This window comes from Trachemys scripta, chromosome 1 (assembly GCF_013100865.1).
Source record: "Trachemys scripta elegans isolate TJP31775 chromosome 1, CAS_Tse_1.0, whole genome shotgun sequence".
In the NCBI taxonomy this organism is placed as follows: domain Eukaryota; kingdom Metazoa; phylum Chordata; order Testudines; family Emydidae; genus Trachemys; species Trachemys scripta.
The window spans coordinates 292241041-292265401 of record NC_048298.1 but is presented as its reverse complement, the minus strand read 5'-3'; the positions used below and the strand labels follow the sequence as shown (position 1 = coordinate 292265401).

The window sequence follows — 24361 nt, the reverse complement described above, 5'->3', positions numbered from 1 at the left end:
TTTTCAACATTTCAGCAAACCATGCTTCCTTCTCAATTTTGGCTTGGGAACCTGCACTAGACAGTTTATTTTGCACAGCAAAGATTAGAACAACTAAACTTACCGGGAGCAAGTGTCTGGTTCATTATCCTCAACGCAGCCATCATCAATCTTTATGCTGCCCTCCCCAGTCTTTTGAAAGCTGCCAAAAAATAACAAATCAGACTAGGTCTTAGGATGGCTGCCCCCTTGAAATAAAGCATGTTCAGCTCCCGTGTGCTAGAAGGGGTGCTCCCTCTCAGGTCGAGTAAGAAGCTAGGACACCACTAGGGGCCAGAGCAGGGGTTCTCAAACTGGGGGTCATGACCCCTCAGGGGGTTGTGAGGTTATTACATTGGGGGGGTGTCATGAGCTGTCAGCCTCCACCCCAAAGCCCTGCTTTGCCTCTAGCATTTCTAATAGTGTAAAATATATTTTTTGAAGTGTTATTTAGGAGGGGGTCACACTCAGGCTTGCTGTGTGAAAGGGTTCACCAATACAAAAGTTTGAGAACCACTGGGTTAGAGTGTGTGCAAGACTCAGCAAGGAAGGGGCAATGCTCCAGAAGCAGGAAATTTCCTGGGAGAGGCAGCCCTGAAAAGTAGTGCTCAGAGCACAAAAGAACCCTGCCATAAGTCCTGAAGCAGGAACAACTGAGAAAGGTAAAGGGAAAATTCCCTGGGATCTGTAGGCCAGGGAGGGCTGAGGATTTAAAAAGGGAGACTAAGTGTGGCAGTTGGTCTTGTGTGCTGGGACAAGCCAGCACCTTACAGACACTTTCCCCCCAAAACAAGGATATTAGCACTACACCTGCTTGAGTGCTGCTCACAGCAATACAGACAAAATGAGAGGGGCTGGCATCAGCATTTGGTGAGGTCTTGCCTCTTTACTGAGTATCACTTCTAGCAAAGGCACTTTGCTAGTCTAAAGTAACAGTTTAGCACGTGTGGCTAAGACAGAGGGAGAGTTCTTCCATCTGAAAGACTTTCAGAGTAGAAAAATAGTGAAGGACCCTATAAAACATGCATTAAGAGACTGAAATATTCTCCCTCCTCCCCACTGAATACTTCAATTTTATTTTAATCTAGAAGTTTGAGGATACAGAGTTTCAGGGAAGGTCACTAGAGACTGAGATAGCCATCTAGCAGCACTATCACTTACCAGTATTTCAAGTGAGCTGCTTTAAATCTATTCCCTAGCATAGAAGTATCATAGGGAACAAGTACTGAAGGGCTGTGCAGACCAAGCTAACTTCTGAACCCTAGAAGTGAGGTCTACTGCCTCTGTTTTGATCTGAGGAATCTTGCACTGTTACTATTGTGTAATTTGACCCCACATCTCTCTAATATTAGGTCAACTACTGTAAAAGCAGCTTCAGCTAAAGAGTGCCAGAAACTACTCCATCCAAACTCATTCAGCTGTGCCTACATATTAATAGGACAAGCCTACATACCTCTACAAGTCTCATGTAATGACTCAACAGCATAGCAGACTCCGGGCTTGTCTGCAGGAGAAACTTACTGGTTTAACATAACTAAACCAATTTAAGAACTGATGTTAAACCAGTTTGACTCTCTCAGGTAGGCAAAGCCTTAACCCTGAATTTCCAAGTTTGTCAGTTTAAGGCTGGCCCTTATGTACCATTTGTGTTGCTTTTTATTTTAAGTGCATGAGATAGGTTAGATCCTCAGCCCAGAAGTATTACAGAAGCAATCTACTCAACCTGCAGAGGTACATGTTAATATGTTCATTGGAAAGTACCCTCAGAGGAGCAGTGCTAAGAAGTTTTCCCTAGGTCAGCAGAAAATGGTGACCATGATGCTATGTCTCAAGAGTGTATGGAGTTACTCAAGGATGACAGAATTCTAGGGTACAATCCATGAACATAATTAGGTACTTAAGTCCAGTTGTCAGGTGCCACCGCAATCCCCAGGCACCTAAATTCAATTAGTGCCTAAATTTTTTTTACAGTAGACGTTCACTGGGCATCTAGGTTCCTGCTGCTAGGTGGCTGCTCTGCTGCCTACTGCTAGGCACCTGGATGCCTCTCTCCTACATAAGCCCAAGGGCAAATAATGAACTAGGGAAAATAGGTGTTTGACTGTTTGCATGCAGGGCCCAATTCAGTAGTTGTGCTCAGAGGCTGCCTGCTGGATCAGTCCCCTCAGGAAAGTTCACACAAAACAGCTGGGGATGAGAAAAGAGAGAAGCCTAGGAGATAAGTATCAGGGGGTAGCCGTGTTAGTCTGTATCTACAAAAACAACAAGGAGTCTGGTGGCACCTTAAAGACTAACAGATTTATTTGGGCATAAGCTTTCGTGAGTAAAAACCTCACTTCTTCGGATGCATCCGAAGAAGTGAGGTTTTTACTCACGAAAGCTTATGCCCAAATAAATCTGTTAGTCTTTAAGGTGCCACCAGACTCCTTGTTGTTCTAGGAGATAAGGTACTCATGTGGGAGGTGGGAGTCCCTCAGTTCAAGCCCTCTTTCCCCCCCCCCCCCCACACACACACGAAGGGGAAAGGGAGTGGAACAGGATCTGCCACCTCACAGGTGAGTGCCCTAACCACTAGGTCAGTAATTCTAGCTTGTGGCCCAATTAATATTTAAAGTAGAACAACCTGAACAGGAGAGATTGAGACCCACACCAGAATAGTTTATAGCTTACTGAGTAGGGCACTCACCTGAGAGGTGGCCGATCCCTGTTCCAATCCCTTCTCCCCTTAAGGGGCTGGGACTTGAACTATGGTCTTCCAGATCCTGGTGAGTACCCTAACCCCTCGACTACAGGTTAAAAGGGAGGGCTGATTCCTCCTTCCCTTCCTGCCCTGTCCCAGCCCAGCTGTTTTACATGAATTTACCCAAGGTGCTTGATCCACTACATGGTCTCTGAACACACCTGCCTGCACACAACTTAGGCATCTGAACACCTACATCTCTCTGCTTGTGATTCACAAACGCAGGGTAAATCTGAGTTGCAGGGAGGCCCCTATCTCTGAGAGGGGCAGGATTTAGGACACAACCTGTCACAATATTGCCAACAAGAGATCAAAAGTCATGAGTCAGACCCTCCCAAAATCATGAGATTTTAAAAAAGATTAGATGGTGTTTTTTAGGTCAGTCTCTTGATTTTTTAACTCCCTCAGCCCACCCCCAGGGTGTGTGCATGTGACAATTAGTGGTACCCACTCTCCAACATGTACTGGATAAGGTGATTTTGGCCCCTACTGCAGGAGCTCTCACCCCCACATATGCCCCTCCCCTGCCCACCAGTTAATCTTGTCTCCCAGTCCATCAGTTCTGTCCTCACCCAACCCTCCCCCCCAATTCAGCCCCTGCCAGTGCAGTCCCCCAGCCCCATTTTCCCCCCACTGCACTCAATGCACCCTCCCAGCACTCACCCCATCTGCTCAGAATCCACCATCAGTACAGCCCCTCCACCCCATCACCCCCCCTTCCTCCCCCAATAGCCTCCAGGCCAGAGTATAGCCCTCCCAGCCTCACCTCTGCTGCTCTTAGGGCTCTGCTGTTCGCCCAGGTGGCAGGCTGACAGCTAATTACTAAGTCAAATTAAGCCTCACTCATGATCTTGGGATAGAGCTCTCAAACGCCATGGCGGGAGGGGGGGGGGGTAGAGAATTCTGACAGTGAGGCTTAGTTTTACTTAGTAACTGTGTCTCTCCTGATAAATTTGAAGGAGTTGACCTGCCTCATCTCCTACTGGATAGCTTACGTGGCTCCCCATCCAGCATGCTGGCTTTGTGGATTGCATTCTCAGGTGCCTCTCCCTCTGCAGTGCTGTGTACAAGGGCTTAGGTGGCTAACTCAAGCTTTGTGGATCCCAATGTTGTTCCTGTGATTTTCTAGGTGTCTAAAACTTAGGTATTGCAATACTGAGTGTCATGACACCTAAGTCCCTTTGGGGATCCCACCCCAAGAGAATCACTGTGGGGAGAACAGTGAAGAAAGATATTTCCACTGGCAAAGAAAAAAGCATCTGCAATACTGAAGGAACCACCTGCGTATACAAGATACAAATAATGCTGACCCAGTACAATGGTAATGGATACATTGTAGTAAAGTTTCCAAACGTCCATCAGCCATGAAACCATTTAAAATTAGCAGAATAAGTTCTTGTATATCAGTACATGTCAGGGACTAAGCCTTGTAAATCATAACTCCATTGACTACAAAAGAATTTGGGGAGTTAGTTTTTGGTAAATTCAACTTATTTTGTCCTGGTATGTTTCCTTCACAGCCCTCCCCTAAGAAAAGGATATGCTGCCCTGTAATGCCAGCCCACACTTTGGTCTACTCCCCTGCTAATCCCAGAGTTGTTCCAAAAGGCCCCAAACAGGAGTTAGGCAGAGTGGAAAGCAGAGGGCTCATTCTTATAAATGAGCCTGAATCTTGACCAACACTGTCCCGCCCAGTTTCACTGGTCCTCACAAGTGGAGGGGGAAGGAGACTCGCTACATGAATAGATCTGTTTTATGTTTATTTATACTATGTCTCTGCAATTTCTTACCTGAAATGCAGGTAAGAGACACTATTTGGTACAATTTTATTTCTTTTTAAAAGGATTCACACTAGAGTGCCCTCCCAGGCCCCACAAGAGGGGCAGCTACTAGGACTAGAGTTGGTGCAGTAATTTGCTGCAAAGACGACATATCTACCCTTTTATTTAATTGCTGTCCCAATGCCTAAGGAACAAGCTGCTCTGAAAAGCTTAGAATTGTGTGTTTAGAAGAAATGTGCTAAAATTTCAGCCAGATATTTTGTGTTTAGACAATAGTAAGTGTCTACAAGTAATTTTGGAACTAAAGCATATTAAAGTGATGGCCAGACCTGGTAAGAAAATAAAGGTTATCCATTTTTTGTTGAAATTTCATAAACATTTTCAGCCAGTTCCAAAAAGGTGACTACAACATCCAAGATGTTTTCTAATGTATCACTATTGTAACACTTTACATAGAAATTAGTGTTATGGAGAAATTAAGTGATAACTTACCTATACATTGTTGCAGCAGCTCACATTACTTAAAAACACTTGATTATTAATGCCTCACAAAAAAAGGGAGGCCACCATTAATCTTCAGAAGTAGCATTACAAACACTCCAAAAAGTGAATTCAAATAAATATATTTTGCTTGCTTGCAAATGCATATTCTCCAGTAATCCAGGAACCAGTTTAGAACAGTTTTAGTACAGAGTACATGCTCAGAAAGCGCTGGCACTGCCTGGATACAAAACTATTCCAGCTAGTCAAAATGCCTAGTTCTTATTACAGGAAGGAACTGTGGAGATTCATGAGCAATTGCATCAGAAAAATTGTAGCACAGAAACATTTCTGTGCAGAACAGGATACCAAACAGGAAAGGAAAAGACAGGAACAGCACTAATCAAACTAGTGCTAGAGTAGCACTTTTTAACCTCCCTAAAGATCTCTTCTGAATGGTTCATTTTATTACTTTCTTCTGAACAGAAACTTTAATAAGAGACACACAGATAGAATAGCCTTAACATTTAATGCCCAAGTCAGGAAATTCAAAGGTTAAGAAATGCATAACTTTATGCAGAACCCAGTTCTGCCATTGTAAAGTAGTCATGCAATTTTTAATCTCGGCTTAACTGTACATTTCTGTATAGTTAGCTGGCATATCAGGGTGCTTTGCAGCACATTGCCTGGAATATATTTGCCTCAACACATTGTGTGTTTATACACTACAAAATATAAACAGGATTGGCTTTTTTTTAATATATAAAGTGTTTGCTATTAATTCATTGGCATTAGTGCACTACCTTAAACTGACTTAACCCTTTCTGGCTAGGCCCAGATCCAAGTAACTGTTTTGTTTAAGTAGTTTTTCCAATGCCCATGATTTTATTACAAGTCTAGCAGCTTCTGGCACTCAGGACCAGCTCCAGGCACCAGTGCAGCAAACAGGTGCTTGGGGCGGCCAAGGGGAAGGGGTGGCACGTCTGGCTCTTCGGCAGCAATTCAGGGGTGTGTCCCTCGGTCCCTCTCAGAGGGAAGGATCTGCCGAAGTAGAAAGCAGCACAGTGGAGCTGTTGCCGAAGTGCAGCCAATCGTGGCCTCCCCGCCCCCGCTTGGGGTGGCAAAAACCCTGGAGCTGGCCCTGTTCTCAAAGCCCCAGCTCCTGCATCATGTCATTAAGCAACAGTCTCAGCATTCATTTTAAGAAGTTTGTAGCCCTCACGGTTATGAAGACTGAAGACGTGAACCTCAATGATCAAAAGGCAAAGGCAAAAAAGACCCCAATTTATCTAAAAGTTATGATTTTTAAGCCTGATTCATGATTTTTTGAGAGACAAGGTGGTTCCAACAGAAGATATTTTCTCACCAACTTCTGTTGGTGAGAGCTTTTGAGTTTACACAGAGCTTTTCTTCAGGTCATGATTTTTGGACTTCTAGTACCTCAACATGAAATGGGAAGATTTGTAGAGAAGGGCAGTTGATCAGCAAGGATGGCAAATGTGGGTAGCCCAATGTGCAGCGAAGCACAGGATGGACTAAGAGCTATGGGGTTAGCAATACTGTTAAAGTTATTGCCATTTTCCCATTAATAAAATGGCGGTAAAATATCCATGAAAGAGCTGACAATCCGAAGACATTCAATTACAGTCAAAAATGTCTTTGGCTATCATACAATTTAGTATCCAGTCAGGAATAGGTAATTTAGTCTTATTTGTGGGGGTTTTAAATTGTTTAGAGTTTTCCATTTATGTGCATTTGTGCTGTTAATTTAAAGTTGGTATAGGGACTGTTTGTACTCTTGTGGAAAGTTTGATGCCTGTCTTGTGCCTATACATTTACATGTATGCCATATGCTTAAATACCACAGCAAAGATGGACAAAATTTAAAAAAGTATTGTCTAATACTGTGACAAGATACCCGAGGTAGGCCATTAATCTTGCTACATGCCCTATTTATGTAGGGTCCCAAATCAAGTCACTTAAGCATAGGGTTGCCAACTTTCTAATTCCAGAAAACCGAACACCCTTGCCCTGCCCACTGCCTGGCCCTTTTCCCAATGCCCTGCCCCCCCCCCACACTCACTCCATCCCCTGCTCTTCTCCTCCAACGTGCTCATTTTCACCGCAAGGCCAAAACAGGCATGTTTATTGCTTTGACAGATGTATTGTGCTAAGTTCAGGTTTTATTTGTTACAGGATGCTAGAGCTAGCAACAAAATTGTGAAATTTCATTTTTTTAAAGTTACCCTTTTTGACTAAGTTTTTCCATTCTTTTCCTCCCCTCTTCACATTTTTCTTAACCAGCTCCATGCTTTTTGTTCACTAAAGTTATTGTATTTTTGCATGTGGAATTAGGACCACACATTATCACAGCTGCAATGGGTCCATTAAAGGCCCTCTCCCACAGCCCAAATACAAATCCATACAGCACAACCGCAGAAATGCATACCTGTCCAGATACCTATAAAAATAAATCTGTAGAACAGGGGTCAGCAACTTTTGGCACATGGCCCATCAGGGTAATCTGCTGGTGGGCCACGAGACATTGTTTATGTTGACCATCCACAGGCATGGCCCCCTACAGCTCTCAGTTCCCTTCTTTTAAAAACTTGTTATGAAAAGAACACACATTTCATGTAATCAATTTTTGTGTGCAAGCCAGCAAAAGGAATAAAAGTCAAAGAGTTAGGCTACAAATTTTATTCACAGGTATACACACAAGCAGCAATACACACCTCCCTATACAAAGGCACACAGTCTCTTACACGCATACAATGCATGTGTGCACACACTTGCCAACACAGACACTTTTCATACACTTCCCAGGGGCTGCCTAAAGCCTCCCTTCCTGGCTGGGTGAGGGTGGGCTGAAGGGGAAAAGATGGGAAGGGAAAGAGGCCAAGGACAAGAGCAGGGTGGGGTATGCAGGGCCGGCTCTAGGATTTTTGCCACCCAAAGCAAAAACAATTTCGGCTGCCCCCCCACCCCCCTTGTTTAATTACCCCACCCCTGGCCCTGCCTCAACTCCGCCCCTTCCCCAAATCCCCAGCCCTGCCTCCTCCCCCCAGGCTCTCAAGCCTAGGAGGGAGGGAGGGGAAGAAGCGGCACCGCGCCACGGCCACTCGGAGTCTCCCCCTCCCTCCCAGGTTTGAGAGCCTGGGAGGGAGGGTGAGTAGCGGCGCGCGAATCAGCTGTTTCACGTGCCCTGGCAGCAGCAGCGGAGGTGAGGTAGGGCGGCCGGGGCACATTTTTAGGGGTGGCATTCTGGCGCTGGCCATGCCGCCCCTAAAAATGTGCCGCCCCAAGCACTAGCTTGTTTTGCTGGTGCCTAGAGCCGGCCCTGGGGGTATGTGGGGCAGATGGGGATATGGAGTGAGGCAGATTTAGCCATAGGGTCTCTCGGCTAGCCCCAAAGGACTCACTGAGGGAGCTAAGTGCTGGGCATGCAAGTTGCTAGCTTGCAGAGGGAAAGAGCAGGCCCTGCAGAGCCCAAAGTGGAACACTGGTGTTGCCAGTAGCTGGTAGTGTTGAGCAAGTTCCCGCCCCTGAGGGCACAGACAAGGCTCCTCTGCAGTAAGCAGGAGGTAGCACTTCATCCTGAACCCCTTGGGTAACCCCAAAAGGGTCAAAGTGCTCTAACCACTGAGCTATGGGATATTCTGATGTGGGGCTCCCACATCTCTCCTGTTGAAGCTCTTCAATAATAGATAAATAATGAAAGTGACTGAGTAGGGGGCCTGGACCCAGGGTCTCCCACATCCCAGATGTGTGCCCTAACCACTAGGCTAAATGTTATAATATGGACAGTGGCAGCTGCACCACCTGCTCCTAATCCACTGTTCTGTGCACAGCCAGGCAAGCACCTAACTCATTCCCACAAGAAATGCCCTCCAGGTGGCTGGTTCCTGTTCATGGATCACTAAGCCGAGATAAGCCCTGCCTCTCTTGAGACAGATGCCTAACACACCCCTCCACCACATTTCCCCAGTGGCTAGCTTAGGCAGCTCCCTGCCTAGCATGCTAGCTGTTGTGGATCATGTTCCAAAACTCTTCTCTCTACCACATTGGATAGGGCAAGGGTGGGCAAACTATGGCCCATGGGCCAGATCCGGCCCCTCAGGGCTTTGGATCTGGCCTACGGAATTGCCCCCCCCCCCCCCCCCCCCCCCCCCGTGGTGCCACAGGCCCTGCGCCACTCTCAGAAGCAGCCCTCAGGCAGGGAGGGGCAGAGGGCTCCAAGTGCGTTGCCCTTGCCTCCAGGCACTGCCCCCACAGCTTCCATTGGCTGGGAATGGGGAACCCTGGCCAATGAGAGCTTTGGGGGAGGTACCTGGAGGCTCAGCAAGGGCAGCACACGCAGAGCCCTCCCGCAGGGGCTGCAGCACTTCCTGGAGCAGCGCAGGGCCAGGGCAGGCATGCAGGGAGCCTGCCCTGGCCCAGGTGCATGCTGCTGCCACCCCGGAGCTGCTTTAAGTATGCAGTGCCGGAGCTCAAACCTCTCCTGCCCCCTGCCCCCCAACTCCCTGCCCTAAGCCCCATCTGCACCTCGCACCCCTCCTGCACCCAGCCCCCTGCCCTGAGCCCCCTCCTGCAGTCTGCACCCCTCCTCTGCTCCAATCCCTTGCCCTAAGTCCCTTCCTGCACACTGTACCCCCTTCTGTACCTCAACCCCCCCCCTACAATTTCCCCTCCCAGATGTGGCCCTCAGCCCAAAAAGTTTGCCCACCCTGGTATAGGGAGCCTAGGTGCCTAACTCAGCTTTGTGGATTGCAGTGCTGTTCTTGTGCTTTTCTAGGCACCTAAAAATTGCAACACCCAAGTCTCTTTGTGGATCTCATCCAAGGTTTAATGCTTTGCTAAAGTCAGGGCTATAGTGCCACAGATACGCATAAGAGCATATAATCTTGCCATGTCTTTACAAGTGTAAAGAAGCAACCTTTTCATTGAGGAACCAATGGGCCTTGTTCTAGCATAGAGCAATTCTTAAAAGTGCAAGTAGAACTAGCTGCTTCTGAAAATCTGCCTTTACAGTTTTGTTTAAACTCCATCAGGGCTGGGAACATCTTTGGGAATGGAAGGGTAAGGAGCAAGACCATCTCCAAAGTACTGAAGCATGGAAATTCAGAGTTAAGCTTGCTGCCCATCCTAATTTACTAGGCAGTAAATTAAAAATTCTAGATCAACTGCTATCATACTTTAGTAAATGGCATCAGTTACTGGATGAGAGTGTAGTCTTTTCATGTACAATAGACTTAATTCCCCTTGAAGGAAGATTTAGTTAATTTCTCTGTAGTGTTTTAGTTCAGTAGTCTGACAAATGCAAGAAAGCCACCTAAAATGGAATAAGATCACCATGCCTGCCACAAACTAGATATACTATATCCTTCCCAACAGAATCTCTTAGTACACCTATATGAATACCCTTCCATTCTGATTCTTAAATGTTTCTTAGTCCCGCCACAAATGCAGGGGACTGGACTAGATGACCTCTTGAGGTCCCTTCAAGTTCTATGATTCTACGTGTGTTGTGAATTGGCAATTTTAAGTATGTTTTCCCTAAACTTGCCACTCTACTCCTCATGAAACACTTTGTATAGTAAAATTATATACTGTATACATAACAGCAGCAGCCTCCCTTTAAGTTCAGAGAGTTCAAATACAAACTCATTTCCACCTGGAGATGCTTATATACTATATTGATGAGCATTAAGGAAACCCTAAAATGGTCAGACAAGAGGTTATACACTGTACTTAAGTTCTGTAATTTCTACTGGTTAAGTTTCTGGTGGACTACTCACCCATCAGCTTCTGGCAGCTCTGACCCTTGTTCATATCTCACAGTTGTCATCATTTTGCTCTTTCCGGTTTTGTTGCTCTTAAAGAGAATGCATCTAGAAAAAGGAAACAGGCTATTTCTTCAAAACATTTTAGATTAAGACATTTGAAGTAACACAGTAGATATGCACTAGCATCCATTATAGGAGTTTCACATACAAGTTTAATCTAAACATTCAGAAAAAGCTTCTACTTCATTCCTGAATGTATATAGATTTATATCCCTAATTCAGAAAGTACTAAGCACCTGCCTAATTTTAAGTATGAGTACTTCTACTGATGTGCTTAGAGAGTTAACCACATGCACAAGTACCTTGCTGAACTGGGGTCTAATACAGTAGAACAGGGGTCGGCAACCTCTGGCATGCGGCTCACCAGGGTAAGCACCCTGGTGGGCCGGACCAGTTTGTTTACCTGCTGCATCTGCAGGTTCGGCCAATCGCGTTTGCCACTCCAGGCCAATGGGAGCGGCGGGAAGTGGCGCGGGCCAAGGGATGTGCTGGCCGCAGCCTCCCGCCACCTCCATCGGCCTGGAGCAGCGAACCACAGCCAGTGGGAGCTGCGATCGGCCGAACCTGCGGACGCAGCAGGTAAACAAACTGGCCCAGTCCGCCAGGGTGCTTACCCTGGCAAGCCGCGTGCCTGAGGTTGCCGACCCCTGCAGTAGAACCTCAGAGTTATAAACACCTTGGGAATGGAAATTGTTTGCAACTCTGAAATGTTCGAAACTGAACAAAACATTATGGTTGTTCTCTGAAAAGTTCAAAAGTGAACATTGACTTTGAAACTTTACTATGCAGAAGAAAAATGCTGCTTCAAGCCATCTTAAAATTAAATGAAACAAGCACAGACAGTTTCCTTGCCTTGTCACTTAAAAAAACCTTTTTTAGTAGTTTACATTTAAAACAGTACTGTACTGTATATGCTTTTTTGGTTGTCTGTGTACTGTACTTCAGGTTCCAAAGGAGATGTGGTTGACCAGTCAGTTCATAACTCTGGTGTTTGTAACTGAGGTTCTGCTGTATACCAAAGTTAAGTAATTTTTAAAGCATTCCATCAGGCTTGTATCTATCCCAAATGGCAGATGTTTTATCCATCTTCCCCTTTAAGCCATACAGTGCATGGAAAAAGCCAGTACAGACTTAAGTGTTTTTCATCTAAAAGTGACCCAGAAATCCTAAAAATAAGTTCAAATACATTCCAAAAGCACCCAATTTATATTAGAATTTCTGGTTTACTCCTTAAATCCATCATGGACTGCCCAAGTACAATTTAAGAAAAACTAGAGACCATGTTTTCCATTAATGATGTTAATATCCATGAAGTGTGGAGCTACTTCAGAGATGTTTAAAGCAATATTAAATTGAGCATTTGTATTTCAAGAGAATGGAGGGATAGTTTCAAACTGGACTACTGAGAGAACTTCAACCCAGATCTACAAAGGGACTTAGCCATTCTGATGCTGAGCATCATGGCCCCTTGCTTTTAGGTGCCTAGGGGGAGGGGAGGGAAAAAACCCACCACCAATCACAGGAACAACACTGATCCACAAAACCTGAGTTAAGCACTTAGTTTCCTGTACAACGAATAGGGAGAGATAGGTGGCAGAGACTGATCCACAAAGCTAGGTGGGGAGCCACCTAAGCTTGCCAATGCAAGACACCAATGAGAGGGGCATGTGTTAAGCCACACCCCTCTCAGAGACAGGCACCAGGGGAAGATACACATGTGGAGCCTGAAACAGCAATAGCAGGACGATGCCTCCCTTATGACCTTGAGCCTAGTGCATAGGGGGACTCACCCACCATATGGGAAACCCCCCTGGTTAAGTCACCTCTCCTCCTGAGGGGGAAGGGATTAGACCAGGCACCTGTCACCTCTCAGGTGACTGCCCCAACCTCTGGGACACAGTCACTCACTTTCACTGGCCTAATTAATATTTCATTATTCAATTATTTAAATTCAGTAAGCAAGATAGCGAGAGCCCCACATCAGAATCTCCCATAGCCTGGGTGAGTACCCTATGCACTAGGCCAAAAGTTTAAAAGGAAGGTCCTTCTCCTCCTCTTTCCTCCCACCACCAATTGTTTTGTCTGAACTTCCCTGTGGGGGCTGAGCTGGTAAGTGGCCTCTGAGCACACCTACTAGATCAGGCCCTATACACGACTTAGGTGGCTGTACACCTACTTTCCCCAGTTTGTGAATTGCTCAGGGATTGGGGCTGGACATCCAGATGCCCATTGTTAGGCAGTAGCAGGTATACTCAGGCAGGAGACAGGTGCCTAAAGCGAGACTGCAGTACACCTATCCAGAGGTAAAAAATATAGGCACCTACACAAGCAGCCAAGCAGGAGTTTTGTGGATCACAATGGGGCCTAAAAATGGGAAGGCTCCTACACACCTTCCTGGATCACACCCTTTGTCACTGACTTCAGACCACGCAGCATAACTTTGGCAAATGAGAATAGATGGGGACAGGCAAGCTAGCCTTGGAAGAGAAAGGAGCGAGATCCAGGCGTTAATGAGGGCATAGGAAGATTAGTAGCTACTTCAACACAACTGGGGCACTTCCCCTCCCCCCCTTCATTGGGCAAACTATTGGGCAGACAGAAGCCCAATGCAAAAGGGGTGCAGAGTAAATCAAGGTTGGTGAGATTTCTGTATAGAAAGGAGAGTCCATTTTAGAAAGTTTAAGTGGCACCAGGCAACGTTGCTAGGATGGGTTTAGTCTGCTTGAACTACAGCTCTGTTTAGCTTCTTAAGCAAGTGTGTGTGTCCTCTCAACCCTCCCTTCCACTGACTGCAATGTAGTCTCTTTCCTAGACTGTAATGGGAGATAACATTTGTGTAGGCTAACAATGCTGTGCCTTGTACAGGACATTTGTGTAGGCCAACAATGCTGTGCCTGGTACAGAACATTAGCAAGGGAAATGCACTGTCAATGTGGTAGAGCCTAGCTGTCCCTTCCCTCATGCAAATAGCATTCTGATTTGGTTGTCAGCCAGTGAGTCTGGCACATCAGCAATTTATTGAAGTGAGCTTTGTGTTACTTCACAGAACTGGCCTAACAAGCGTAATGCTTGGGTGATGCATCAGCAGAAGCGCAGGGAAGACAAGCACTTTGGAAGAGGTTTAGGGGTTAGTTCAGGGCCACCCAGAGGATTCAGGAGGCCTAAGACAAAGCAATTTCAGGGGCCCCTTCCATAAAAAAAGGTTGCAATACTATAGAATACTATATTCTTGTGGGGGCCCCTGCAGGGCCCAGGGCAAATTGCCCCACTTGCCCCTCACCCGTTCTGGGTTAGTTTTCCCTCCCACAGGAGCAAGAGGGGAGAAGTCAACAGAGATTTTAAATGATCAGCATATTCCCCAGATTCTCACTGTACCAGGGGCCTACTCCACTCCCAGCGGAAATGAAAGGAGCCCCAGGGCTGTCCTGCACAGCTCACTGACATCCTGCAGCCCCAGAGCAGCGGTTTGTGTTTGTAACGCCACAGCTGTTTGCCTGGGACACGGGACACCAGACAAGCCAAGAGAGCAGAGAATGGAGGAAGTGATGCACATAGCAAGGGGAGGAATGCGTGTTTCGCCACACACACACACAGATCCCGCGGCAGGCACAGCTGCAGATCATTAATTCCCGCAGCAGCAGACGGAGTCAGGAACCCAAGAGGAAATCGCTTTGGTTTTCTCCATCAGGCGGCGTCTCACCTCCCCCCCAAACCTGCCGGGTGCCAGGTGTAGGGGGCTCGAAGCCCCTCTCCCGCACATCTCCCCCTTACCTATCCTCTCAGGCGGGGCTCTGTGCCGGTGACTCAGGCGAGGAACCCGACCCCCCTTCCCTGAGAGCTGGGAAGTCTTGTGACCAGCTCAAAGTTTAGTTCAGGCACAAGCTCCTCTCCCTGGTCCTCTCCGCGCTCTGCAGACTCAGCAGGGAGGGTTTGTTTTTAAACTGCCTACGCTTTATTATAATAATAAAAAAATCCCTCTCTACAGTCGTTCCAGTTCCCTTCAGTGCCGCTCACCAGCTGCTTCCCCCTCCCGGCTTTATTGCATTACCGCGGGGAGCAGGCGGCGCTGATTGATCCTTGTGCTGCTGGGGGGCCGGGGGGGGGGGAGCCACCAGCTCCATTGCCACACCTGATTCCCATCAGTGCTGCTCACGCCCTGCCTGTGGCGCACGGGACGTCAGCAAACTGCTGGCTGGTTTCAAGCCCAGGCAGGAGGTGAGCAGTGCTGAGCGGCCACTCGGGCAGTACAGAAGTCTCCTGCGAAGGGCACACCATGGCCGCGTGGCAACAGGCAGGTCCCGCACCACTAATAGCAGAATAATGAGTAGTTCCTGCATCGTATTTGTCATGCCTGGATCTCAGAGTGCTTAATACAATGCCAATGCGTGCTGAGTGTCGCTTCCCATCTTAATGGTGTCACCGTTTATTTATAACAACAGTTCCAGGCCCTGGCAGGACCCTGCTCCTGCAAACATTCATGAAACCTTATTTACACAGCTAGCCCTCTGAAGTCTTTTCAATGTAAAGGCTCCTTTTGAAGGATTATAATCACCTGGATAAAACTGTGTACAGTATATGCATAAACGTTTGCAGGATGAGGGCCTAGGTTAAGGGCTAGCAGTTTTGCTTTGACCCCTCATCTACTCCAGTTGGACGGTAAGGGCCGGGAAATGCCGAGCCTGGAATATGGTCACCAGACAGCAAATGCGAAAAATCAGGACAGGGGGTGGGGAGTAATAGGAGCCTATATAAGAAAAAGACCCAAAATCGGGACTGTCCCTATAAAATCAGGACATCTGGTCACCCTAGCCTGGAAATCACTATTGCCTGTTCCAGCTCCTGCTGACTTTAATGAGAGTGAGCATAGGATCTATCTTCTTTTATGGTTCCTGTCACCTTGCCATCTAAGATGATTTTGGATCACTTTGGATGCATTATTACAAGTTATCATTATGAAAGCCCTTCGCTGCTAATACACATCAGTAAAAATGCTGTCAACCTCTCTCTAATTTGTTTCTGTAAATCTATGCACTGTATAAATCTGCTCTTTGGCCATCCCAATGCACTTTCTGTCCAGTTTGTGGTGTTTGTCTAGATAGGCATCGATTCTGCAAAGCCTTATGTAGCTACTTAGGGGTGGGCTACACTGAAAACTTACATTGACACAGCTATATGAGGGGTGTGAAAAATCTACACCCTGAGAGATGTAGCTATGCCAACCTATCCCCTGGTGTAGATAGTGCTAGGTTACCTTACCGCCTCTCGGTGAGGAGGATTAACTACAGTGATGGAGGAACCCCACCTGTTGCTGTAGCGAGTGTCTACATTGAAGTGCTACAGTGTGTCGCTATAATGTCTTAAGTGTAGACATACCCTTAACTTTCTGGACTGTGAGTGTGAGTCATCCCTTTGAAGCCAATGGGATGACTCGTAGTGTGTACGTGGGACTGACTGCTCACAATATATAACACAGAGTGTGTAAAGTTAAGCACACACATACATCTTTGCAGGCGTTGGGTCTTTGATTGTAAACTCTGAGAGGCAATGTGTTTTGGGTTATTTTGTTCCTTCAACAGTACCAAGCACAATGTCACCATTTAAGATTAAGATTAATTAACAATATTCTAATTTGAGTAGTTCAATATTTATCTCCTAGTCAAGAAAAACAACTACTCTTTTGATGATCATAAGGCCTTATCTACATGGGAAAGCTTTACCAGTTATATTGGTAAAAACTCCCAGGTGGACACTCTTGCCCCAGTATAGGATTGCCTTTTTTCAGCTTATCTTAAATCCCTTCCTAAGTGACATAAAATAAATCCCCCAAAAGGGCAATCTTATACTGGAATAGGAGTATTCATATGGGTCTTATACAGATATAACTATATTGGTTTAAATTCACATCAGATTATACTGGAAAACATACTTGTGTAGACAAAGCCTTAGCATTTTTAATCAGATGGGCTTCGGTGATTAGCTTTGTTAATTTGTCACTGCTTATTTTAGTTGGTACCTTTCACTAAAAGAACACCCTTGATTATATTTTTGTAGATTTTTTTCTTGTTTTCCACAGACTGCAAGGGTGTCTGCCTCAGATCCCCAAAGGTATTTAGGGATCTGGGCCTCTGACACTTGAAACGTTTTCTCTACTGGGCAACTTTTCCACTGGGCAACTTCTGCCTAGTTTTAAGAGGGAGATTTTCAAAGAGGGAGTTTGTCATTGTCATTTGAAAATGTCTTTATTACAAAGAGAGCTGAAATTAGCAACACTGTGTGGGTTTTTTCCACAACTGTAACTTTTGCAATGATTTGTCATTAAAAAATAGCCTTCCTTTTGTGTCTCAACCTCACTCATGATTTCAGCACAACTCCCAAAGCAGTGTTCACTGCAGCTGCATGGCCCAGCAGAGGGAGCTCACAGTGTGCTTTAGTAAGTCTTGTCCAAGAGGTGGTCACCGTGTTTGAGTTTGTTTGTTTAGTTGCAAATTTCTCAGTGATGAAATTGCAGGAATCATTGTTTTCTAAAAACGAAACAAAACCCCTTTGATGAATACTTAGAATTTGGAGCACTTTTATGCATGGAACTGAAACAAATGGAAGGTAAGGTATATTTTACACCTGTAACCTGTAATTATATCTTTTAAAATGTGTTTTTCCCCCTTTCTCAGACAGTTTTCCTTTTGCTTAGTCCTAGTAAATGATCTTCATATGAAAACTGGCTCTCTGCATTATAGTTACTATATTTATACCTGATAACATAAATTCCTTAAACTTTTCACAAATTCCAGTACTAAACAAACAACAAAACCTTGATTCTGTTGGGTTTCATTTGGTTTGATACATTGGATTAGGATTGTTGCAGCCATGAGTTAAAGCGGAGAGGTACATATGAGACTGAAGAGGGGAGGGAAACAGACCAAGTCCAGGCTAAGTGTAATGAACATATGGAATACGCCACTATTAAGATCAATAAGTAGTAAATTGTAACTTATGTTTAAGGTCAATAAAACAAATGAATTAAATAAATAAATAAATGTGTTGAAGAAACAGCTGGACATTTCTGGAAACTAGCAAGATGATGATGAGAAGATGAGGAGGAGCTTTTACATTTACCCTTTTGGTGATGAACATTTTTAAATGTGGTAGTTTTTTATTTTTTTTTCTAAGGGATTGATCCTACAGTTCTCGTGGACACACAATATGGATTCATTTCAGCTGAGGATTATGTGTGTGGAATGTATTTGGGATCAGAAGGAAACTATTTAGAGGAGTGATTGAATTCAGTAGCTTGATTTCCCCTGTTCTGGATTCCTTGTGTAACAAAATAGGAATTTGATGTTTTGCGATGCATGGCTCAATTGAGATGCTGACTTTTCCCAAGAATCATTGTGCTCAGAATATACAAGTAGCAAGAGCAAGGGGACAACTTGAAAGGCCTTTGGGTCTGATTCTCTGTTGCCCTTTACACCAGTTCTGCGGGCATAAAGGAGCCAGATATGCTTCCTACATAATAGAAGTGGACTTGAACCAAAATCTGAGATCAGAACATCTCTGACTTTTCATTGTATCCAGAACTGACTTTTGTGGCTTGGGCCTAATTCTAATTATTAGTACTTTTATTATTACTAATTGTACAGCACTGTCTGTGCTTTACTAGTGTTGCCAGCTCTCATGGTTCATCATGAGACTCAAGAGCCTTGGTGTATTTTCTTAAACCCCCAGCTCCTGAAGGCAAGTGATTATATTAGAATCTTAGCTTTCATTTTTTTAATAAAAGTACGTATCTAACCTTCACGTTTGTGGAGGAAGGCTTAAAACCATGACCCAAGTGTATCCTAAAGGGTCAGAAAGTTGAAGGCAAATAAATAGAACCACAAATGTTCAGTTCTGAGGGTTCTAAATGAGATTTTTATGCTGATCTTATTATTTTTGGAGGTCCAATTCCTCCTGGGGTTGGCAGTACTGCTTTACAGCCATTTAAAAAGACATGAGTCTAGTTCTGATCTCAAAGCCGTTTTCAGCAGTGTGAATTGACAGTGGTCCATTACTAGACAGAAATGATAATGCAGAAAAGGCAGAAGTGTTCAAGAAATATTTCTGTTCTGTACTTGGGAAAAAGTGGGATGATGTTTTCATATTAGATGATGATGATAAAACACTTTCCATAGGCGTAGTTTCACTTCTATATTTGGGAAGGCAGTTCCAATCAGCCCAACAGAACCATGGGGGGAGAAGGGGTAGGGGCAAATTCTGCGCCTGCCTGAGGCTTGCAGTTTGGGGAGACAGTGCTCCCTGTTCCCCAGATTTACACTCATGATTCCAACAGTAACTCAGGAGAATGTTAAAAAACAGCTACTAATGTTCTACATTTTAAAATCAGCAGGTCAGGATAATTTGTATCTGAGAGTTTTAAATGACCTGGCCAAGGACCTTACTGTATCATATTGTTAATTTTCAATGTTTTGAAACAGTGGGGAAGTTCCACAGGACTGGAAGAAAGCTAATGTTGTGCCAGTATATAAAAAGGGTAAATGAGATGATCTGATGTTGACCTCAAGCAAAATGGTGGAACAGTTGATACAAGAACTTGATTATTAAATAATTAAATTAATATAATTAATGTCAATCAACATGGGCTTATGGAAAATAGATTTTGTCAAACTAATTTAGTATCTTTTTTTCATGAGATTACAAGTTTGGTTGATAAAGGCAATATGTTGATGTAATATATTTAGACATCTGTAAGGCATTTGTCTTGGTACCACACAACATTTTGATTAAGAAACTACCAAGATACAAAATCAGCCTGGCATGCATTAAATGGATTAGAAGCTGGCTGATAAGTGCAGTTTGTAGCTCCAATGGTGCAAGTGGCGCAGTTGTGCCATGGCCCACAAGGTTGTGGGGGTATGCTTTACCTGCTGTGATGCCACTCATTCAATGCCACTCAATCATATTTGGCCCTGCCAGCTCTCTGCCAGATGGAGGGGGGCTGAGCCAAACCTGAGCAGTGCTGCAACTCATGTGCTGGGTTGTAATACCATTCTCCACTTGAATTTGGCCCACTTCTTGTGCACACAGGATGGGCAATGGGAGTGAGTGGCGCCTCTGGGCAGTGAGGATCAGGCAGAGCCATCCTAGCCGGGATGGGAGTGGAGCAGTTAGCTGGGGGGTGCCAGTGAGTGGCCAGGAAGGTCCAGAAGACAGTGGGTGAGGGGCTGAGAGCAAGTTGTTGGTAGGCTATGGGGTGAGTAGGGAGTGTTGGGGGACTGTGGGGTAAGTGGTTGGGTTGAGTGGGGGATGTTGAGGCTGGTGGGGTGAGTTGTGGGGTTTATGAGGGAATGGGGAATATTGCGGGGTTTGGGGGGAGGTTGGAGCTGGGATGTTGAACATGAGCAAAATTTTAGATTCTGGAATCAGAAAGGGGGCCCTTAACCTATTCTTGCACCAGGGCCCTCTGGGGCCTTGTTACATCACTGGATAAGTCTCAAAATGAAACTGTAAGTGGCAAATCATCATCAAGCGGTTGTGTTTCCAATGGGGTCCCACAGGGATCAGTTCTTAGCCCTACACTGTTTAACATTTTTATCAGTGGCCTGGAGTAAAACATAAAATCATCACTGATAAAGTTTGCAGATGATACAAAGTTTGGGGGAGTGGTAAATAGGGAGCAGAAATTTGATAATTGAGAACTCTTCAATGTAGACACAAAGGTATAACACAGTCCAATGGCTAGAAATTGAAGGTAGGTAAATTCAGACTCTACATAAGGTGTACACTTTTAACAGTGAAGGTAGTTAACCAATGGAACAACTTACCAACAGTTGTGGTGGATTCTACATCACTGTGAATTTTTAAATCAAGATTGGATGTTTTTCTAAAATATATGCTCTAGTTCCAAGGCCTATGGTCTGCAGGTTAGACTATATGAGCACAATGGCCCCTTATAATCTATGAATCTATTATTTCAATGCAGCTACTCCTGATTTTCCCTGATGTAAGTGAGATCAGAACCAGGTCCACGATCCTTGCCCTGAGGTACTTACACTCTAGTTAAATTTGTGACAACAACCTATTAGAGTCACATATGCTACATACACAGTAGCTAAACTGTCAGAGTGATCTGTGTTTACCCTTTTGAACATTATTGAAATATTGTAACCTAGCACCTTTCTCCTACCACTACTTTTCCTGTGTGCTTAAATTATTCTGGCTATTCCTTTTTAGCAAGCCGTGGGCCTCTAATGTATACATTTTGGTTTTTAATAGCTTAAAATCACAGCTTCCAATTTTTACTGATTTTTATTGATTTTATCTTTTTTAAAAAATCCTTGATCATTGGAATCAAGGGCAGAATTAAAAATGGGTTCACCAGGACTTGCTGCTGGAGCTAATTTCTCTGAAGCCTCAAATGGGGTTCTCCAATATATGCCTCAAAGAGCTTTGTGATGCCTTGGCTATATACTCCTCTGCATATTCAGGGACCACTTTAAGTGAATCGGTCCTAATTGCAGTGTGACACCCTGGCACCCCCTTATTCACCTCTGTCATGTAATTAGGATATGTTTTGTACAAAGTGTGCCTTGTGAGGTATCATTGTAAAAATCCTGATCTGCTAGACATTAGTATCTCGTTCGATTGTATGGTTTGGCTATGTATGTGCTACTGAAACATGTTGTGAGGTTGAGAACTAGGGCCGCCCAGGGGGGGGGGCAAGTGGGGCAATTTGCCCCAGGCCCCGGGCCCCGCGGGGGCCCCCACGAGAATATAGTATTCTATAATATTGCAACTTTTTTTTATGGAAGGGGCCCCCGAAATTGCTCTGCCCCAGGCCCCCTGAATCCTCTGGTCAGCCCTGTTGAGAACACCCACAAACTGCCTTTCAGGTACAACAATAGAAAGGCCAAACAATGTTTATGGCTTATTGAGGAAATACACACAAGCACAAGGATTACCCCAGGAACTGTGTACAATAGAAACCTCTCAGAGATAGCACTACACAATGGGAACTGTTTGACCCAGGTCACAGCAAAAGAACTTTCCAGCAAGTTGGAAGAAGATATAAAAGGGAGAAATGACATCATGAGGGGACCTCACTCTCCCTACAACAACATACCTGAAAGTATCGGAAAAGGATTGAACTGGGTGTGGGGATGAAGTACTGGTCCCAGGCTAAAGGGATTTCTAGCCTGTGTATGGAAACTTGGTAGACTGTTTGTATGATCAGTCAGGGTGAGAAACTATGAGTCATCCTATCTAATATTGTAGGCTTTGCGTTTGTTTTATTTCTTATGGTAATCTACTTTGATCTGTTTGCTATCCCTTATAATTGCTTAAAAGCTATCCTTCAGTAGTTAATAAATCTATTTAATATTTTATCTAAAACACTGTGTGTTGTATGAAGTGCAAAGGTGATAAATCTCAGCTCATGAGCAAGAGTTGGTGCACGTTCACTGTCCTTTGTAGAAGTGGCGGACTGGGTAATAAATTCATACTAGCCGGGTGTTGACCAGGGCAGGGTGGTACAGCTCTGGGGTCTTAGGCTGGGGAGCTGGGAGTATTTTGGCTGTAGCTTCTCTATTATGGGTTCATGAGTGGCTGGCCAGAGCATTCATGAACACAGCTGGGTGTGGTCCCTGCCTGTGGATGTTGGTGTGAGTGTAAGCTTGGAGGGCTTTGCAGCTTGTCACAACGTCACAGTGCAAGAGGGAACCAGAGTGAGACAGAGGGCTCAGCTGTACCTCAGTTCCAGGTGGCACCCCAGGGGGGGAACCTGTCACATGAAGTTCATGAAAATCCAGTTTACTAGCAACAAATCAAGCATGCAAGATACGGTGGATATATTTACAAGTACCAGTAATAATACATACCTCCAAAAAACTGTGTAGTGCTTTACGTAGCACTTTTTAGCCATAGATCTCAAAGCACTTTACTAAAGAGGGCAGTATCATTATCCCCATTTTACAGAAGGGAAAACTGAGGCCCACGGAGGTGAAGTGACTTATCCGTGGTCACCCAGGAGGTCAGTGGCAGAGCTAGGAACACCCGGTTCTTCTGGGTCCCCCTGGAAGTGGTGTAAAAATGGAGGCAATGTGTAAAAGAGTTAATATTTGCAGACAGTATGACTGTAGTGCCCAACATTTTACAAAGAGTGAATCTGACCTAGTTCTAAAAAGCTGAATGGGAATTAATATTGCAGTTCACGTATCCGCCATGCATATTCCTGGAAAAGAAAATGCTTTTGCAAATGTGCTGTCAAGGGATTTTAACATCTGGGAGAAGATATCATTAGAGAACACGCAATGTTCATATTTACTTAGGATGACTCAATTATTTTTAAGTAGAAGCCAAATGGAGCTGTACACAGACGCACTCTTCTGCTACATCTGCCTCACATGATCTCCACACCACACCAGGTCCTTGCCTAACATCTCTGCTATCCCTAAGGTTTGGTCTAAACTGGGGAAATGAGTCATGTCTGAAAATGTCTAAACAAATATGTTTTAACTAATATGATTATAAACATGACTTGGGCCCAGATCCTCAATGGTATTTAGGTGCTTAACTCCCATTGATTTCAATGAGAGAGAGAATCATAAACCCCTTTGAGAGTCTGAGCCTTGGCACGTAGTGTAGGCAGGGCAGGTCATGTTTAAAAGCCTATTAGCTGATCGTGATCAACAATAAACTCCTGCATAGGGAAGAGTTAATATGTTTTCAAACATGACTTATCTACCCAGTCTAGGCTAGTCTCATGCTTCTGCATGAGTTTTGCCTCAGTAAGGAGCGGGTTAAAAGTCAACAAGGAGGTCACAATTTGTCCCAGGGCTAGTAAATGGCAGCTTTTAAAAACCTAATATAGAGACCAAACCAAGAGTCTGGTGGAAGCACAATACGATCCTCTGTGGGGGCATCTGATTGTGGGTCCCAACCAATTGTCAGGCTAGCAGAGGTGGGAGCCGTGTGCAGACAGGGGAGAAAGTACAAAGATCAGAGACTTTTGGGTTCTGTGAAGGGTTTGGAGAGTCCTTCAGGAAGGGGTGGGATATTAAACCCTGATCCTGCAAGCACTTATGCACATACTGAATTTTATACACAGGAATAGTTTAATTGGCTCCAAAGGGCCTACTCACATATGTAGAGTTAAGCATTTGCTTACGTACTTGCAAGATGGTGGCTTTTATTTGTGTGTATGTTTTTAAAAGGAGTTGGGTCATGTGTAACTCTTAAGATTGTGCTCTCGGTTACACCCAGGCAGCCCCATTGACATCAACAAGAGATAAGCGAGAACAGCAATTGTAAGTATTGGCCGATTAGCTCTAACTAAAAAGAGCGATTGTTAACAGATGAAAAATCAGGAATGCTAATAATTCAACATCTGGGAACCATTAGCTTAGCCTCTTTGGCCCAGATTCACAAAGGTATTTAGGCACTTAACTCCCACTGATTTCAATGGAAGTTAGGAGTCTAAATACCTTTGAGGATCTGGGCTTTTC

General features: G+C 44.8%; 2 protein-coding genes across 4 annotated transcripts in view; one reads left to right on the top strand and one right to left on the bottom strand.

Annotated features, from left to right (window-relative positions):
- LOC117871007 (phosphatidylinositol 3,4,5-trisphosphate 3-phosphatase TPTE2-like) overlaps positions 1–14869 on the bottom strand; it is a 38549-nt gene extending 23680 nt beyond the window's left edge. Inside the window, exons 1-3 of one of the 2 annotated variants that reach the window (XM_034758557.1) lie at positions 14637–14869; positions 10818–10910; positions 104–181 (exon numbers count right to left, since the gene is read on the bottom strand). In XM_034758557.1, coding sequence (XP_034614448.1) covers positions 104–181; positions 10818–10870 — 131 coding nt within the window. In that variant the 5' untranslated portion in view covers positions 10871–10910; positions 14637–14869. Of the gene's footprint in view, positions 1–103; positions 182–5031; positions 5327–10817; positions 10911–14636 lie in introns of those variants that run through there. The other variant, XM_034758558.1, reaches the window with a different exon arrangement.
- A 2390-nt stretch (positions 14870–17259) lies between these two features.
- LOC117871006 (fibrinogen-like protein 1) overlaps positions 17260–24361 on the top strand; it is a 23408-nt gene continuing 16306 nt past the window's right edge. The window contains exons 1-2 of one of the 2 annotated variants that reach the window (XM_034758556.1): positions 17260–17465; positions 24120–24163. Coding sequence is in view for 1 of the 2 variants with exons in the window: in XM_034758554.1 (XP_034614445.1) it covers positions 17440–17465 (26 nt within the window). In the remaining variant the exon portion in view is untranslated. The remainder of the gene's footprint in view (positions 17466–24119; positions 24164–24361) is intronic. The other variant, XM_034758554.1, reaches the window with a different exon arrangement.